This window comes from Castor canadensis, chromosome 2 (assembly GCF_047511655.1).
Source record: "Castor canadensis chromosome 2, mCasCan1.hap1v2, whole genome shotgun sequence".
Lineage (NCBI taxonomy): Eukaryota > Metazoa > Chordata > Mammalia > Rodentia > Castoridae > Castor > Castor canadensis.
This window is the reverse complement of record NC_133387.1, coordinates 140,124,804-140,144,968: the sequence shown is the minus strand read 5'-3', so window position 1 is coordinate 140,144,968 and position 20,165 is coordinate 140,124,804. Positions and strand designations below refer to the sequence as shown.

Sequence of the window (20,165 nt, the reverse complement as noted above, 5' to 3'; positions counted from 1 at the left end):
ATAAGGATAATGCAGAATACCATGAGGATCTTAAATGCAGTTCTCACGTCATGTAGTATTTGCTTTGCCAACATTTTAAATGCATTTCCCTTTACCTTTTCAGATATGCCTGGGAACACTGTTTATAAACTTGATTTTTTTCAGGCTAGAGGTGTGGCTCAAATGGTATTAACGCCTGCCTTGCAAGTACAAGGCCCCAAATTCAAACCCTAGTCTTCCAATAAATAAATAAAAATAAAATTTAACACTTGACTTTTTTCAATGAGTAGGCAATAAATGTACTGTGTCTTTCCCTACTGTAAGAGGCTGCTAATTAACAAGTTTTACCTAAATCCTAACTATTCTGCAGCAAAAAGAGGGAAAGATACAATTTCTGAGGAAATTCAATGACATATATTTCTACCTGATTAAAGGGTCATAATTAGAAAATATCCAGTTAGTAACTTTAATACCTCAGATACTTAAAGTCCACTAGAGAGGTTAGACTAAGTAAGATAAAACAAAAAACAGTTGTAAGACAAGCAGACGAGGTGCAAATGAAAACAACCCTTCTACTGAAAACCTGCAGCATAGGACAAGGCAGCCTGGGTCCGGCAGAAGAGTCAGGCAGCTTGGGTCAGCTGGGCCTCTGCAGGCAGCTTCCTGACCTGAGCTTGGCCACGCCCACACAGATACTCCTCTGAAATGCAATGCGCACTGGAAATGGAAAGATCTCTTACCATGAAAATTTACTCCAACCAGCCTGGCACCAGTGGCTGTAATCCTAGTTATTCAGGAGGCAGAGATCAGGAGGCAGAGATCAGGAGAATCATGGTTCAAAGCCAGCCCAGGCAAATAATTCATAGATCAAGAGACCCTATCTCAAAAAAACCCATCACAAAAAAGGGCTGGCAGGGTGGCTCAAGGTGTAGGCCCTGAGTTCAATCCCAGTACCACAAAAAAAAAAAAAAAAATATATATATATATATATATACATATATATATATATATTTTTTTTTTACTACAACCTACTCAAGGAAGAAAGAAGGTGTCTACAAAAATATCCCAACCTTGTCAAAACAATCACTAATAACTTCTGAAAATAAAGCAGAAAGTAAACAAGTACATCAAAAGTTAGCTCTACTAAAAAACAGCAAACACCAAAAGTACCAAAGTTAACCAGATCTCAAATATTCTAAAAATATTTACTAAACACTGTTCCCCCTTTTTTAAAAGCAGTTTTCTCATTAAAAGATTTTCAAGAATGTACAAAAAGTTGTCTGAAAGTAGGCAGGCCTCTGGTGCTCATCTCCAGGTGAGTACATCTACAAATATTAAAAAATGTTTCTTCCAGGGCAGGACCAGCACTGTCATTTGTAGATAGGAAGATGAATCTGCACATGCAAGGGCACCTCTCCAAAACTAATTTTAAAACTCAGTAACTATTATTAGCATAATCACCATTAAAGTCATCCCTTAAGGAACAATCAAAAGGAAATTTTACCAGTCACACTATTCTGGGAGGAAAAAAGGTAACTTAAATTTTGTTATTTTGCTAAGTCAATTTAAACCAGACAAGCCAATTCCCCCTCAGAGAAGAAAATCAAGTTTAAGTACCAATGTAAGAGTGGCTTCTCTGTGCTGGGCACTGTGGTATACTCTTGTAATCCCAGGACTGTGGGAAGCTGAGGCAGGAGGATTTCAATCTAGGATATAAAGTGAAGCCTTGTGTTCATGGCTTCTCTACCAGGTAAGAAATCTACAGGCAGTATTTTGAGACTACTGTGTGACGGCAAGATTATTTCTGAGTAAAGGTGGAACCACTGACACAACCTTCCTCCACCTCCTTAAGACAACTCCACATTCTTTTTTTGCCAATTTCAGTCAAAATGGAACCGTTTTCCCTACCAATGCTTATCCTAGCCATCAGCTTCAGCTTCTCTATTCATTTACACTGTGTCTACCCTCTCCCCTACCATGGCTTTGGCAAACTGAACAATATACGCTATTCAATGAATTAAGAGCAAAAAAACACACACAAAAAAACTTAAAATCAAAAGATTTTGAAAAAGAAAAAAAGATTCTGGAAGCATTCAGTATTAATACAAGCTGAGATCTTTCATATGGCTATGTCAGTAAAATAAAAAAAGCAAATACATAAGAACAAATAGTTTAATCTTAATAAACCAGTCTTATTTAATTATTTTATTTATTTACTGAAATGGGGTCTCACTCTGTTGTCCAGGCTGACTTGGAACTCCCTGGGCTCAAACAATCCTTGCAGCTCCGTCTCTTGAGTGGCTGAGACTATAGGCACAGCTGTGCATGGCTATTATTTTTCTTTTCTTTTCTTTTTTTTTTTTTTGGAGGTATTGGGGTTTAAACTCAGGGTTCTGTGCTTGCTTGGCAGGTGCCTTAACACCTGAGAACAACCCCCAGCCATTTTTTGCTTTAGTTATTTTTTTAATGGGGTCTCATGCTTTTGCTCAGGCCAGCCTCAGACCTTGGTACTTTCTACCTATGGACTTCCACATAGCTGGAATCAGAGATACAAACCAACCTGCCTGGTTTGTTGATTGAGATGGGGTACCACTAACTTTTCCCCTGTGCTGCCCTCAAACCTCAATCCTCCCTATTTCTACTTCCCAGGATATCTACCTCCCTAGTAGCTGGGATTGTAAGAGTGTACTAACACACCCAATCACAGCTATTATTTTTCTTACTCAGTTCATGAGTTAATTCAATCCTTCTACTTGACCCAGCAATAATCTATTACAACAGAAAGCAGATTATGAGTCTATATAGTGCTATAAATTTGTACTAATCCAAGGCAAAGAAAGAATGTGTATATACATGCACACATATATAATAATGAAACAAAATCTTTAGTTTGTCTTTCTCTTTTATGTAAGAGATTGAACTTGATGTTGTATAATGTGATTTAAATTTCTTTGTTAGGCTGGGGGAACAGCTCAGTGGTAGCGCTCCTCTTGGCATGAGCAGCCCTAAGTGGATCCACAGCCCCACCAAAACAAAAGTAAATTGCACCGTTAGTTGGATCTTTTAGAGGAAATCAATAGTTCTATTATTATGCAAAAAAAATGAATAAAATGCAAAAGTAAAAGGTACCTGCTGTTGCTTGAAATCAGGTCTCTTTTTGATAAGATTATAAACAGTCATAAATTTCATATATAGCACATAGGCCCTTTCCTCATCACGATCTAATCTGCATTCTTCCGCTGCCTTGAAGATCTTCAGAGCACTGTGTATATAACTTAAAATCAGAGAAAAAAAAGTAAAATACTTGGCATGTGGGGGAAAAATACAGGTCATTGATAAAAATCTACAGATAAAAGTAAATTTCATGATTTAGGACACACTACTTCATGCACTTTCTACCAATTCTTCTGGAAGACCCTGCTAAAAAGGAAAGGCCTATCTTAGGGCTGACCTAGAGACTCTTCATGTCCTTAAGTTTTGAAAAAACTTCCCCCTTGTTTTCCATCTGAAAAGTGTACAACAGGAATTACACAGTACTACTTCTTCCTCCATCGATACTACCAGCTTAGCCCAAGATGTAAGCCAATCCTCCTTGTTCTTCCCCCAAAATTTCTTTATATAAAAAAGCCATTTAGTCCTTAGTGATATTTAGAAATACCAGTTCATTTCAGGATTTTTCTTCCTAACCGTTTTTATTTAAAATTTTTGCCATTCTCTTGTCATTGATGAAGCTTTGTTTTCTTCCAATCTTTTATTTATTTCCTTTAGAAAATGATTCATTAAGATGTCCCTGTGCATTTAAAGGTTTTTTTAGATACCTCTTCATGGTTCATTTTTTGGAGCTTCCTATTTATCTCCAGTCACGAAACACATATTTCCCCCCTTGATCTCTAAAATCTACTTTTCCCAAGTCTGGGGAATATGGCTGGCCACGTCCACCTGTCTTTCTAAAACTTGATTTCCATCTCCATAGTTAAGGCGGTATTTATTTATATGCAAATCTCCTTTGCTAGTGAAAACATTATCAATTAAGTTCTTTTATTGTGTTCTGCTCATTAACAGAGATACAGCTAGCAACAGGTTAACAATTTTAGTGACACCCCATTTTTAGCAAGTATCAAAACAACTAAAACTCTCTATCACTCTTTTATTTTACCTCAGGATAGAAGTAATCTCTATAAGAAAGGCTTAATTTCTATCCCTGCCTCATCAGGTAAATACGTCCTCAAAAATAAAAATATATACAATAAATCATTAAGTTAAAAATGGATTTCAAATTGGCATAGAATACTTTACTGAATATTAAACAAAACATACCTATGCCTCCTATTTTAATGGAAGATTATGCTAGCATAACTTACATGTGTAAGACAGGAGAATGAGCATGAGCTTTATTTTTTGGTGGAACCGGGGTTTGAACTCAGGTCTTCATGCTTGCAAAGCAGGCACTCTACCGCTTGAGCCATGTCTCCAGACCTTTTATTTTTATATTGTTTTATGAAAACACAATGACTTGTGGCTGAATAAATTTTACAGAACCCTCATGCTGACTCTTAAAACTTATGATCCAGTATGCATACCATCTATAGCGCAGATAATTTGCATAGGAGCAGAACATACATGTATTCCGCCAAGACAAAGCTCAGAACTTGTCTAAGAAGGTCTTACTTTATTCATGTGACGGTATCATTTTTCAAATAAACTTTAACTGTTCATCAAATGTGAACAGGAAATGAACTAAAACTGATTCACACTAATGAAGGACACATACCTCTTGGTGCTTATTTTCTCTGGCTTAACTTCTGTCTTCTTGTTGAGGTCTTTCAGTGAAGAACTGAGGTAGAGTTCTTTAGGAACGGAGGCCACAGCAGGCATGATGAACAATTCTTTACTTTTCCACTTTCACAATGGATGGGATACGTCCTTCCTGAAAGAAGTAATTCCACTAATTTTCCTCATTAACAAAAAGCAAGTTACCATTAAAACATACACATACACCTCCATGGCTGAAAAATGTAACTGGGTAGTAAAGTGTTCATCTAGAATGCATGAGGCTCTGGGTTTGATTCCTATTAGCATGTCAAAAAAGAAAAAAAAAAAAATCAAAAAAAAATTCCTAAACTGCCATCTCTACATAGCAAAACCCTATCTCAAAAAATAAAACAAAACAAAACACTTCTACACTGTATTTTGCTAACAGGGTTAACTAACTTTAAATTATCTTGAATATCTATTTTGGGAGTTTAAGACGTATAAGGTATAAACAGTAATTTTTTCAAAAGTTCATTAACTAAATGAATTACTGTTTATACTATTTTTCCTTAAGTATTATGAATCTTATCTATAAAAAGAACCAGTAGTAATAATAGGAGCTTTTACATTTTTCTGATGTTAAAATTGTGTTAATGTACATAGTACAAGTAGAATTTTCATCTAGAAATATTTCTCTTTTCTCACAGATGTTATCACTTAATAAAAGAAAACAAGTTGTAGGAAGGGCCACATTATATGAAACTGGGAAAAAAAGAAGGTACTTTGGTTTTTGGTTTGTTTGTTTTTTTGAGATATGATTCACTACATAGCCCAGACTGGCCTCAAACTCTCAATCCTCCTTCACCCCTGTTAGAATAGCCATCATTATCAACACCACCACCAACAGGTTTTGGCAATGATGCAGGGGAAAAAGGAACCCTCTTACACTGCTGGTGGGAATGTAAACTAGTACAACCACTCTGGAAAAAAAATATGGAGGCTACTTAAAAAGCTAAACATTGGTCTACCATTTGATCCAGCAATACCACTCTTGGGGATATACCCAAAAGACTGTGACACAGGTTACTCCAGAGGCACCTGCACACCCATGAAAAGCAGCACTATTCATAATAGCCAAGTTATGGAAACAACCAAGATGCCCCACTACTGACGAATGGATCAAGAAAATGTGCCATCTATACACAATGGAATTTTATGCAGCCATGAAGAAGAACGAAATGTTATCATTCACTGGTAAATGGATGGAATTGGAGGACATCATTCTGAGTGAGGTTAGGCTGGCCCAAAAGACCAAAAATCGTATGTTCTCCCTCATATGTGGACATTAGATCAAGGGCAAACACAACAAGGGGATTGAACTTTGATCACAAGATAAAAGCGAGAGCACACAAGGGAGATATGAGGATAGGTAAGACACCTAAAAAATTAGCTAGCATTTGTTGCCCTCAACGCAGAGAAACTAAAGCAGATACCTTAAAAGCAACTGAGGCCAATAGGAGAAGGGGACCAGGAACTAGAGAAAAGGTTAGATCAAAAAGAATTAACCTACAAGGTAACACACATGCACAGAAAATCAATGTGAGTCAACTCCCTGTATAGCTATCCTTATCTCAACCAGCAAAAGCCCTCGTTCCTTCCCATTATTGCTTATACTCTCTCTTCAACAAAATTAGAGATAAGGGCAAAATAGTTTATGCGGGGTATGTAGGGGGTGGCGGGGAGATGGAGGGGGCAGAGTGGGTGGTAAGGGAGGGGGTGGGGACAGGGGAGAGAAATGACTCAAGTATTGTATGCACATATGAATAATAAAAAAATAAAAGTTAAAAAAAAAAAAAAGAAAAGAAAAAGAAAAAGCCCATCACAAAAAAAGGGCTGGTGGAGTGGCTCATGATGTAGGCCCTGAGGTCAAACCCCTGTACTGTAATTAAAAAAAAAAAAAAAAAAAAAAAAACCTAGGAGAGTTTCATGTAGAAGCTTCTGACTCCAGTACCAGACTTGTCTACACTTTTCCTTTACTCTCATTTTATTTTTATTTATTTTTTGGTGGCACCGAGGTTTGAACTCAGGGCCTCATACTTGCTAGGCAGGCACTCTACTACTACTTGAGCCACTTCACCAGCCCTTCTTTTACCCTCACAGAGAGTAACCACAATGCTCTCTGCGTGCCTAAGGTAACCAGTACCAGGGCTTTGTAGCTTTCTCCCTGGACAGCAGCCACTGGGGCTCAACACACAGGGAATCTACCATCCAGCTCCAGCAATGGCCTTTCAGGGATCAGGAGCACAGAGGGGAATGGATGAGGTGCATATAGCTCTGAGTTCCTGAAAACTTAGTTCTGGGGTCAGGAAGTACAACAGCAAGGCACCAGGGGTACTAGGTGTCCACTGAAGGCCTGTTCCTCATAAATGGCATTTTCCTGCAGTATCCTCACCTGGTAGAACAGTCACCAGGCACCCTCCAGGCTCTTTTAGAAAGGCACTACTCCCATTCACTTATTTTTTCTTTTCTTATCACTTAAACCACTCCACCAGCCCCTTCTTGTGATGGTTTTTTTTTGTTTTTGTTTTTTCAGATAGTGAGACGGCTAGGAGTTGGAAAAGTTTGGGGCTTGTGTAGGTTGCCCTGGGATGGCCCAGACCACCCAAACCTGGGTGGGAACTCCCGTGCCCCTTCCCAATTGTTCATTATTGGGTTGGAATCTCCTGGGTCTGCCCTCACCATGGGTTAGTGTAGATTTTAAAAGCACCTGAAAAAGAAAAGCACCGCTCTCTGCTGGTGGACTCTACCTGCGCCCACCATGCTCCCTTTGTATTTCCTTTCCTGACTTTTAAATAAACCCCATTTACATCCACAAAAAAAAACTCTCAATCCTCTTGACTCAGCCTCCTTAGTGCTCAAATTACAGGCACGTTGTCACCATGTCCAGCACAAAGAATGTATTTCTGTTTCTGCCAGAAAACACCAGTGCATTCAGTTTACTCTGAAAAGGTCTTTGATGTTTTATGATGTTGTTTCATTGTATGCTCTGACCAAGAAGATGGAGCAAGTAATAAACAAAATGAAGGCAAGAGGAAGATAGATATATGCCAGTAAAATCAGGTGTACGTGTATACTGGAGATGGAGCAGATCTGCAATGGGACAGATGAGGAGCACCCCAAGGGAGGAGTCTTGGCAAGATCCTAAGTGTCACCAAATGAAAACTTAATACAAAGTCTTCTTGCCACAAAGAACTAACTTGAATGTCACACTGTTTTCCAAAGGCAATGGAAAGCCATAGCAAGTTCTAAGAAGTTACGTGATACAATTTAACAAAAGTACAGAGCTGTACTTTAAGAGAATGGAGATAGGAAAAACACTGGTTATCTATGGTAATGATCCTAGGGGAGATGATGAAGGTCAGAACTAGGGCAGTACAGATGTAAAGGAGGCGGCAGATAAAAGAAACACCGCAAAGGTAGAATGACCGGACTTGGCAAAGATTAGACACAGGGAGGAAAGGTATGGAGATAACATTGTGATGTCACCAAAGTTTTAAGCAAGGGCTTCTGGAACAAAGATTATACACATACACACACACATATATGTATACATATTTACATTTTGAGACTGGATCTCACTATGTAGCACAAGCTGGCTTTGAACTTTCGAACCACCTGCCTCAGTCTCCTGAGTGCTAAGATTATAGAAGTACACAACCACGCTCAGCTGCTTTTCACTAGTGTTAAAAATACTTTTGGCATTTAGTCTTTTTTTTTTTTTTACTGTTGTTGCTGTTGTTGGCAGTACTGGATTTGAACTTAGGCTTCCTACTCACTAGACAGGCAATCTACCACCTGAGTTCTCTGCCATTCCCTTGTTATTAAGTGGCACAATCACACACATTTCTGAAGTCAAACGGAAAGTCAAGGGTTTATTGTTTTCCCTAATCAAATGAGAAAAGCAAAAAAAAAAAATACACATCCAACCTAAATGTGAAGTTTAATACGTTAAATCTTTCTAAGCTGTCCTGCTACATTTTGCCATTAAAAAAAAAAGGAAAAAAATCTCAGCATAAACTGACATGAAATAAATTCAAAATGAATTATTTCCTTACTGAAAAACAAAAGAAAAAGCAGCAGCAACAATAAACACATTGATTACACACACACACACACACACACACACACACACACACACACCCAGATATGGAATTCAATTTGTAGAACAGACTAAACCTAACTTATAACCCAGTAAAACTATGTTACGATTCAAGCAAGATTGTAAGTCTACAAAAGTAATTAAATAGCTGGGTGCAGGGATATACTCCTTTAGTCTCAACACTGGGGAAGCTGAGGCAGAAAGACCATGAGTTTGAGGACAACCTGGGCTATGCAGTGAGACCTCAAAACAAACAAACAAAAACTAAATATATTTAAGAAAAAATAAAGTGTTAGTTTTTAGAACTAAAAATTTCTAAAGACATGTAAATCTGACAAAGATTAAGAATTCCAGTGTTACCCAAACAGTAATGCTCCAAAAGATCCAGACAGTACTGAAGACGAGTTAACCTGAGGAGGAAACACTGGAAGTATTTGTCCCCCTTTTACTTTTTAATGTCCTTCTCATCTTTCCAGTGAATAAGAGGTTAGATGACTTGAACCACAGAGTGATGCCTAAAACATCCTGACAAAAAAGTGAAAGAGAAAATGAGGTTTTCACTCACTTAAACTGGTCCTGAGATCTTAACTAGGACTTCACACCAGCCAGTGCCAAGGTTCTTGGCTACACTGAAAGGAAAGCAAAGTCTGTCTCTGTCAGGCAGCCAACATCTCTCTCCATAGCCTTTCTTCAGGCAGCAGCAGTGCTCTTTACTGTATCTTCTGACTGTTTCTTAAATAGCATTCAACCACTCTACAGTCATTCTATGCAAAATGCCACACACAATTAAGTATTGATGAAATGTTTAAAAATAAATCCTAAAGTATTAAGAAGGCTCAACCTTCTTGACTTCATCATTGCTAACACTTCTGGTATTTTCTGAGTACCTTTCTTAGAAAGGTGTGAAATGCTTGAACACAGTGTTTTCAAAATCTACATGGTCACAATTTAGCATTTGAAAAAAACACACAAGGGCTGGAGGTGTGGCTCAAGTGGAAGAGTGTAGGTCCTGAGTTCAAAACCCCACTACCACCAAAAAAAAAAAAAACAAAACCAAAAAACCCACCACATAAAATGAAAAAGGAAATATCAAATTATGTCACATATAGTGACAGGTGGTGGTACACTTGAAAAGTGGGGCCTAGGAGGCAATGCCACTGGAAGCAGTAAAATAGTTTTTGTGGGGCCCCAACAGACCCTAGTCTCTCTATTTGGCTTTCTATTTTACCATGTGGTCTCTCCCTTTCAACATGAGCTCCTGTCACGATGACATAGCATGATGTGATGTAGTCAGAGAGGCTCTCGAAAGAGCTGGCACCATGCTATTTGGACTTTCCACTTTCAAAAATGTGAACGAAATAAGCCCATTTTTTCTATAAAGTACATGGCCTCAGTATCTCAGTAATGGAACAGGAACTAATATGGCATGTACTATATATATAACACTGGATCAAAATGTAAAATGTATTGCTATAGGTTTCAGGGAGGAGGGGAAGGTCAGGTGTGGTAGTGTGCCTGTAATCACAGAATTTGGGAGATGAAGGCTGGAGAATTGAGAGTTCAAGGCCAATCTGGACTACATAATGAGATCCTGTCTCAAAAAATCTGACTGTCTCCCATTACAGCAATGCTACTCCATGTCAATACTAGTCTGTGATAAAATAAGAAGCCTGTGATAGGATGTAAATCAATTAAGCACACTGACCTTTTTATACTAGCAAGACTCTCACCGAAGCAAGCAGTGCACTGATTTACATTCTAAAGTCAATTTTTACCTCATCACTGAAGGTAAGGAGGACCTTTAATGATTCAGATTAGCTACTATGAGAAGCACTGCTCTAGGGGATATAAGAGAATAGAGCTTCTGATCACAAATGCCAGTCTAGTTACCAAGAACAAGTTAATACTCATTAAATAATAAGGTGACAATGAACTGCTACACTATATATTAATATGACATAGTCACTGTGAAGTCATGAGGAAGGGAAAATTCAGTGCAGCTGGAAAAGACAAAACTTCATCCAGTCCAAAGGATACTCTTCCCTTTAGTGCTGGTCTTTTTTCCTTCAAGGGCCAACTTAAGTTTCACTTGGGGGAATGGCTCAAGTGGCATGAGGGCCTGAGTTCAAATAAGAGCACTGCAAAAAAAAAAAAAAAAAACATTCATCTCTGTCCCTGGTGGTTCCAGTTGTTGGAGTTCATTTCTTGGTCTGAATCCTCTACAGTGCCTGTTGTCTTTATGGTTCTTTTAGTACAGTATTTGGACCAAATAACAATTATGCTAAAATGAGGTAGAGACAGAAACTGCTCTAGGGAAAAGATTTAATTAAGAATATGGTGAGAAAGGACGGCATTTCAGAGAGAGAAACACCAAGAACAAAGACACAAATTGAGAAATCAGTGATAAAACAATGGAAAAAATACAGAATACTATAGGGATCATAAGCAAATAATCAACTGGATGTCTTTATATTCTTGCCACCTGCTCAGTAGTCCTCACAGTCCACACTTAACTAATAGCTAATAATAATAATTAAATTATATTAAGAAAGGAGACACAATCACATTATGGAGGACATTTGAAGCCATCCAGAATGGTTTATATTTGACTCAGCAAGTCAGTAAAAGCCAATTCTTGACAGAAAAACAGTTACTGTCTCTGGGAGGTCACATTGGAAATAAAACAACTTGAGTTTGAAAGAGATGGGGACTGTGAATTGACACCCTGTTGGGGAGGGATGAAAGACAGAAAGAGAGGGAGGGTGGGTGTGGGTGTGTGTACACGCAAATGTGTGTGTACGCAGAGGGGAAAAAAGAAGAGAGGAGGAAGAAAGAGAAATTATAGTATAGAAAAGAACTAGAACACTATTATAAAAAAAAGAACAAAAAGGCAAAACAGTGCTTACAGTCCCCTCTCTCACTCTCTCTCTCTGAATACTGGTGCTGTTAAGAAAAAAAAAAAGATGTTACAGAATAAAGCCCTGAAGTTTACTGCCAAAAAAAAGAGAAAAAAATGAATACTGTAGTTTAAAGCTGATCAGTTTATAGCAGCAATTTTCAATCTTGTCATTATTCACATTTTGGACCAGATAAAACTCTATTGTGGGAGCCTCTTCTACACAGTGTAGGGTGTTTAGCAGGATCCCTGGCCTCTACTGATTACAGTAGAGAAGGAGTAGTACTCATCCTTCTCCTCCAGTTGTGACAACCAAAAGTCTCCGGAGTTCCCTGGGAGGCAAAACTACCACCAAATAAGAACCACTGATTTATAGGAAAGTAGGTAATTCAATTTTGAACATGTTGAGTGTATGATAAAAATATCTAAAGAACTGTACCTTGGTAAGAAATGTAAATACGTAATTACAAAGTGGTAGACAGACCACACATAAATCTGTGCATTAACTCTGAAGCCATTAGTGTTAATTTTCATAAACTCTATGTTTGGGAGATAACGACATACCCACACTGAAATGATAGTACCAGGATTGGGTTTAGAATAATTCTATTTTATTTTTGTATATTATACTTCTATAACACTTACAGAAACATAGACATCAGCCTGCTGAAAGCAGCAGCAGTGCCTGTAGTCAGTCCGAGCTACCCAGGAGTTAGAGGTAGGATAATCTATTGAGCCTAAGAGTTGGAGGTCAGCCTGAGCAACAGAGCAAACCACCATTCTCAATAAAAAAATACGCACATTAAAAAAAAATGAAACAGTCATCATTTATAGTAACAAAAAATCGGGAGGACAAATCACCAAGGAAATAAGCTCTTGTTTTTTATAGCTGACAACTGACTTGAAAGGCCCAGAATTTGGGGGGGGGGGGTTTCTTAAAGGAGGAAAGATTCAGAAAAGGAAACAAGAGTCATTTACAATGAAGGAATAAAGGAAAGTGCAATATCATGGAAACCAAGGATAGAATTCCAAGGAACTTTTACAAAGACCTTAGACTACTAAAGGGGAAAAAAGAGTAAAGTAACTAGCCCTAGTTAAGAAAAGTAACTATATAGTCTAACTTCAATTTGATAAACATTTGCACTATTTACCATAAATGAGGTAGAATGTTGATAGCTATAATAGGAGACATAAAAAAAAATACTACCTCCTAACAAAGTTCCTGCCTATTAAAAAGAAAGATAAGTACATAATGGTAATTAAAAGTACACTCTGTATACTAGCAAACCATGCCAAAATCTATTCATTTTATTAAGAAGGGCCATTCTGACAAACAAAAGGTAACTTTTCTAGATTAGGTGTCTGTCTATACACAACTTTAATTCATTTCTTTTATCTTCTCCCTCATTATTTGCCCAGTTTTTCACACAGCTGCAAAATAGATAAGCAAAGAAACAGACCACATTTACCATGTGCCAAAAAAAAAAAAAAAAAAAGACATGGCTGGATCCTAGCTAAGTATAAGAATCACCTAGAGAACTTTTTAAAAAGTATTGATGCCCATCAAATTCCAGTACCACCAAAAAAACAAAAACAAAAACACCCAAAAAAATCCACCTTTCCTGGTTTTCTTACTACATGTCTGGAGGTAATCTTGGCTGGCAGAGTGGCTCAAGTAGTAGAGGTCCTGCCTACCAAGTACAAGGCTGGATTCAAATCCCCCAGTATGCTACAGAAAATGAACAAATAAATGATGCCCCCAGATGCCACTCCTCAACAATTAAGCTGGAACCTCGGGGAGGGGGCCTACACAGGTGATTTTTAAGAAGCTCCCCAGGTGAATTCTAAGAAAAGAAAATAAATAAAAAGAATAAACAAAACAAAAAGACTAAAAAGCCATGAACATGAAGAATGGTTATAAAAAATATGTTGCTAGATACCTTAAAAGCAACTGAGGCCAATAGGAAAAGGGGACCAGGAAGTAGAGAAAAGGTTAGATCAAAAAGAATTAACCTACAATGTAACACACATGCACAGGAAATTAATGTGAGTCAACTCCCTGTATAGCTATCCTTATCTCAACCAGCAAAAGCCCTCGTTCCTTCCTATTATTGCTTATACTCTCTCTACAACAAAATTAGAGATAAGGGCAAAAGAGTTTATGCGGGGTATGGAGGGGGTGGGGGGAGAGGGAGGGGGTGGAGTGGGTGATAAGGGAGGGGGTGGGGGCAGGGGGGAGAAATGACCCAAGCCTTGTATGCACATATGAATAATAAATCAGTATTTTAAGTCACATACTACGCAACCTACCAAAATTATGAGAACTCATTTTTAAAATGGAGAAATGAAAATACGACGTCAAAGATTTCCATGCCCATAACTTTACTCAGGACTAATTTATTTTGAAATTGGTATTAAAATGTGCTTTAATTTCATTTCACTATGTTAGAAAGGGCTGGTGGAGTGGCTCAAGTGGTAGAGCACATGCCTAGCAAGAGTGAGGCCCTGTGTTCAAACCCCAATACCACAAAAAGAGAGAAAAGAAAAAGATAAGCAGTTTTACATCATTATTGGTATGTTTCAGAGTTTAGTATTATGAAAGACTAAAATGTAATATGCTAAATAAGAGACAAGGCTGTTATCTCAACACTGCCTTTATTTATTGTGTACCAGTGATGTTTCACTTGAGTAAGTATGGTTATAAGTGTGCAATTCCAAGTTTAATGAGCCGGGCACTAGTGGCTCACGCTGATATACATCCTAGCTACTTGAGAGGCAGAGATCAGGAGGATCACAGTAATAGTTCAAGAGATACGATCTTGAACAAACCCATTTAAAAAAGGACTGATAGAGTGACTCAAAGTATAGGCCCTGAGTTCAAACCCTAGTACCCCAAAAATAAAAAAAGTTTAATGTAACATTTTATTGTTTACTACTAATACACTGGATATTATGGAAATGCTGTAGGTCCTAGTCTTATTTCTCACTTACTAAATATAGGATGTTAAGCAAATTCCTCAAATCCTCTCAATAACCATGCCACTGCCATTCCTCAAACAGGAATAATTTCTCTGCTTCTATAAGGTTACCATATATATCAAGTGAAAAAAAAAATCCAGAAAAATACTGTGAAAATTATAATATGCCATGAACATGCAAAGTACTATGACTAAAGAAACCAGAAGTATACCTTATTCTACATATGCTATATAAATCTAAACAATACAAGTCTGTCATTAAAATTATGGTGGGCTAAAGATGACCACAAATTTGTTTTTATTTTTCTTCAACAGCTAGCAGTAAGTAGTGTCTTGTGATCATATAAAGGTTAGTACTCTGGGTTGTGGCCACAGCAACCTTGGTTCAAATCTGAGTCACGACATTGTGGGAACAAAAGATAGGAGTCAGGCTGGGGATACACAGCTTAGTGGTAAAGGGCTTGCTTAGCATGTGCAAGGTCCTGGATGCCCCAACACCACACACACAATAGAAGTCGTCTATCATCTGAAAAAGGGAGGGCTCTTTGCTCTACAAATAGAGACTATGGTGGGGCTGATGGAATGGCTTAAGTGGTAAAGTGCCGGCCTAGCAAGTGTGAAGCCTTGAGTTCAGTAAACCCCAGTAATCACCAAAAGAAAAAAAAGCATGGTGGAAGGAATTTCTAGGTCCAGGTTTTTAAGAGATTGGCAGTTTCTATTTCTTATCTCTTTAAACATGTATACTTGGACCCCAGTAGCCATGCTTGAGAGCATACAAAGAGGCACTCCAGTTGTCATCCCCAGCTGAACTCCAAGCCATCGGTCAACTGCCATCCATGTGAGTGAGCTGACCAGGGAGTCCAGTTGGGCTTCAGATAACATTTGAATACAAATGCATGAGACCCCCAAGTAAGCTCCACCTGGCTATGTCCAGTAAGCCCAGAGAAACATGAGAGACACTAAATGGTAGTTTTAAGCTACTGTTTTTGAGTGATTTGTTATGCAGCAACAGATAAATGGAATAACAGTAATTCTTGTTTTTTTTTTTTTTTTTACAAGTCTTGCTATATTGGTCAGGCTAGCCTCCAACTCTTGATACTCCTGCATTCATCTGAGTAAAGATATAAGATACTTTTTAAAATGTTCCTTTAATTATATCTAATTTTATTAGCAACTAATATTTGAACTGTCACTTTTTTTTCCTTTGGACTTCTACAAAAATGTAGAAAACTTCAGGGTTGAGGCATAGCTCAAGTGGCAGACCACCTGCCTTGCAAGTGTAAGGCCCTGAGTTCAAACCCAGTACGGCCAAAGAAAAGAAAACTTGATTTATAAATGTTTCATTTTAAAAAAGACTCCTCTCTGCTTTCTGGCCACCAACAGGTAAACAGTTTCTGCCACTGAGCACCGTGACATTCTGTCTTGCCAAAGGCCCAAAGCAATGGATACACCCAATCGCAGAATGAAACCTCTGAAACCATGAGCAAAAATAAATCTTTCCTCCCTTAAAAACAAAACAGAACGCTAGACATTTTATGAAAAAAATTTGATGTACTAACTTTATTTTCCAAGTACCTTATTTACAAAGCCATTTTGATTCTATCCCATCAATAAATTCCCATAATGATTAATAAAGCTCAATAAAAGCTTTTAAAAATTAAATGCTAAAAAGACATCTTCAAAATACTTTTTTGGTGGCACTGACGTTTGAACTCAGGGCCTTGCACTTGCTAGGCAGGTGCTGCACCACATGAGCCACACCTCCAGTCTGTAACATTTTTGTTAGTGTTTTATGCACTGTTTTCTCAGAGAATACATGTTTATATGCAAAATGTCATTAATGACAGGTACGTGGGTTTGTTTTCTGGTTTGTTTTTTTAAACTATTGCAGAATCCTTAATACCTGATTTAAAAGATGCACCTAATATGTCACAAGAATAGGAATACACATTCGAAGCGGCCATACCAACACAACATAATTAAAACGTTGTATCTTAATTATTAGATATAATTAAGGAAGCATTAATACAACTGACTTCGCTTTACTGGCACAGTACTGTAAAGATGAGAAACTATCTACATCCAACATGAGTGGTATCAGTCAAAGAATCTTAAAACAGAATGAGTTGAAATGCAAAATCTGCTTATAAAGCAAAGCCGCAGAGCAAGCCTACAACAGGAACACTTCTTAGCAAATGTCACTTGGCATTTTTTATGCAGCGGAATATATACAAAACTAAGGATGCTCTGCGGGCTCAAAAAACCGTCACCTCCTTTAGTTAAGCATCCCTTTGATCTGAAACCCTGAGAGCTCTTAGCAAATATTAAGATTCCTTGGGCTCTGCAACACCTCTGAGTCAGGTGAATGCTTTGAGTGATTGACTTGTTCAAGGTCACAGGATTAAACGGGAGGCAAAAAGTAAACCCGGAGTGTGGTCTCCAGCTTTCTGTCTGAATACCCATCACTGCGATTTGGGGTTCTGACAATTCCCTCGGTACAGTGGAAGCGAAATTAACTTGTCCGTGCCACAACTCTAGGATAGGAGGCAAATTTTAGGTGAGAAAAGCTTCTATACGAGGAAGTTTTAACTCTGATGAATTTATTCAACTCACACTACACTAAAGGCAAGTGAGACTGGGACACAGGAGGAAATGGGAAACACTCCGAGGGGTTGAAAGGCCTGGGATTGTGAACAGATAGTAGAAAAGCAGAAAGGGAAGCAAGAGGAAGGAGGTCAAAGTCGGGTGAGTGTCCAGGAAAAAGGAGTAATGGTCAAGGCCTCCTCTAAGGTCGGGAAGCTACACACACCCGCTGAGCAGCGGTAAGCGGACAGCGGAGAAGACTCGAAGTCGAGCCCTTCCTCCACAAGCCAGTGGTGTTTGGGGGTGTCCCACCCCTCGGCGCGGACAGGGCTGGTCTCCCTCCCGGATGGCCGGTAGCTGTGGAAGCACAGGTTCGCTGCCGACGACTTCCCGGGGAACACAGATAGACTCGCACTCACCGTGGCGCCGGGCGCGCGTCACTAACGCTGGCCTCCTAGCCCAAGGCCCATCTCCCCGCGACCCGAGCGAGGATCAGCCTTCGCTACCCCAACGGAAGCCAGCCCAGCTCATCCCCTCTTCCCGGTTTGCATTGCGTGGCGCCGCGTCACGTCTCTACACGTCACTCGGGGGCGGGGCTTCGCGTGCGTGCTGTGACTCCGCCCTCCCTCTGCTGCCCTGCGCCTGCTGGTGCGGCTGCGCGGGAGGACGAAGGAAGCCCTGTTGTCGCTTACGCATCTTGGACCTTACCTGGAGGAAGTAGGGATGTTCCAGTTTTCCTTACTATGTATTTTTCTCCTCAAATTGAAAATTTACAAAAAGAACTAGAAAGGATAGTTACATCTTCTCCTATTGGCTGACCGGTTTCCGAAGCCAAGCCTTGGTCAAGAAACAGCTATGTACATTTCATATACGCATTTCGTGTCACCTAAAGGTGCAGTTTTACAGAAACAAAACGAGAGGTATGCAATTTCTCAGGAGCTGATCTATGTTAACAAAGGTATATAGGGGTGCTCCCATGAGCTGAGTCCCCAAGTGTCTCTGGATGAGAAATCTGCAGCAGAGGTCTAGTAAATGCTGCACGTGAAGGTGAATGTAGGTGTTGTTAATTTTAAATGAATGATAAAAGCGCCCACCCGAATGTAAATTAGTACAACCACTGTGGAAAACAATATCGAGGCTCCCCAAAAACTAAAAATAGAACTTCCGTATTATCCAGCAATACCACTCCCAGGGAAGTACCCAAAGGAATGTGAGTCAGGTTACAACAAAGGCATCCGTGCACCCATATTTATTGCAGCATTATTCACAACTGCTAAGCTATGAAAACAGCCAAGATGCCCCAGTACTGCTGACTAATGGGTTAAGAAAATGTGGTATTTATATACTATGGAATTTTATTCATCCATAAGGAAGAATGAACTTTTGTTGTTTGCAGGTAAACGGACGGAACTGGAGAACATCTTAAGTGACGTTAGCCAGGTTCAGAAGGCCAAAAGCCACATGTTTTGTGGAATATAAGGTCAATACAAATACAGAAACATTAGCAATCTTATGAAATACAATACAAGCAATATTATGAAAAACAGGTCACACTAAGGGAGGTCACTAACAGGAGAGGGAGGGTAAAAGAAGGAAGTTAAGAAGGTGAATATAGTTGATATACTTTCTATACAAAAGTGAATATAGATTTTGTAAACCTGTTGAAATCACAGTAAGAAGTGGACTAAGGTAAAAAGGAGAAAGAGGCGATGAACCAATTCGGGTTATAATAGGTAGATGCTATTTATAGATACTATCTTGGACAAAAATGTCTTTTTTCAAGAAGGTAAAACAGGTTCTGTCTGGGGGTTGGCACAGTGGGAGAGAAGAGTATATAAGGAAAGGGTGTAGGAGGTGAATGTGGTGGCAATACTATGTACTCATGGATGAAAATGGAAAAATGGGACCTGCTGAAACTATTCTAAGATTGGAGGGATAAAGGAGAATGATGGAAGGGGTGAATTCAACTATTGTAAGAACTTTTGTAAATGTCATAATGTACCCCCAATACAAGGATATATTTAAAAATTTAAAAATAAAAGTGCTCATGCCAACTGTGCATATAGTACTTTCTCAGTAAATGTTAATTTCCTTTCCATTACAATGAAATACATGCAAAAATACTGTATCTCTCTTTTTTAACCTAAGCTATATACTATTTATTTCTCCAGAAGACATGTAAAAAATATAATACCTGAATTTGAGTAAATGGCAAACCTTAGTAATAGTTCCATAACTAAGGAAAAAATTATGCTTGTCTTTTGAAAATAGGTCTTAATAAAGGGACTTTTCCTCTGCAGAGCAATTTTAAGAATTTAGGGAAAGCAAAGAAAAACCTAAAGCTGAGTTTGGGAGTAGGTACCAAAGAAAGACAGGAAAAAGAGTTTGGAGTGCTCTGACAGTCTGACAAAGAGGGAAGGAATGAATATGAAATGAAAAACAGAAGAGAGAAGCCACTAAAGTGAATTAACCAATCAAAAAAGTCTGATGATGGGGTCTCAGAAAGGTTTCAATAAATGGGACTCTTTAATATTCATCCATATTTGCTTTTTTTTTTTCCCCCAGCACTGGGGTTTGAACTCAGGACCTACATGCTAGGCAGACACTCTTACCACTTGAGCCACTCTGCCAGCCTACATTTGTTTTTAATTGCTTTGATGTAACTGCTGTAATCCATTCTCCACCCCCTCCCCAGCCCCCACTAAGTGGCATTTCCCCACTTCCCTAAAATTCCAGTCAAGTTTGCTAAAACTCAAACCATTTGCACAAGTTTTTGTGAAAACTTAGGAAAAGGTCCACATGTGGGCATGTGGGGTCA

The 20,165-nt window shown here is 38.7% G+C and overlaps 1 protein-coding gene across 6 annotated transcripts in view; it reads right to left on the bottom strand.

The window, feature by feature from the left end:
- The window catches only part of Usp8 (ubiquitin specific peptidase 8), a 73,033-nt gene extending 55,110 nt beyond the window's left edge, over positions 1-17,923 (bottom strand). For 4 of the 6 annotated variants that reach the window (XM_020185401.2, XM_020185402.2, XM_020185398.2 and 1 more), the window contains exons 1-3: positions 17,767-17,923; positions 4,751-4,906; positions 3,109-3,253 (exon numbers count right to left, since the gene is read on the bottom strand). In XM_020185401.2, the coding sequence (XP_020040990.1) occupies positions 3,109-3,253; positions 4,751-4,854 (249 nt within the window). In that variant the 5' untranslated portion in view covers positions 4,855-4,906; positions 17,767-17,923. Of the gene's footprint in view, positions 1-3,108; positions 3,254-4,750; positions 4,907-9,455; positions 11,029-17,766 lie in introns of those variants that run through there. The other 2 variants (XM_074065929.1, XM_020185404.2) reach the window with 2 other exon arrangements.
- Between the last annotated feature and the right edge of the window lie 2,242 nt (positions 17,924-20,165).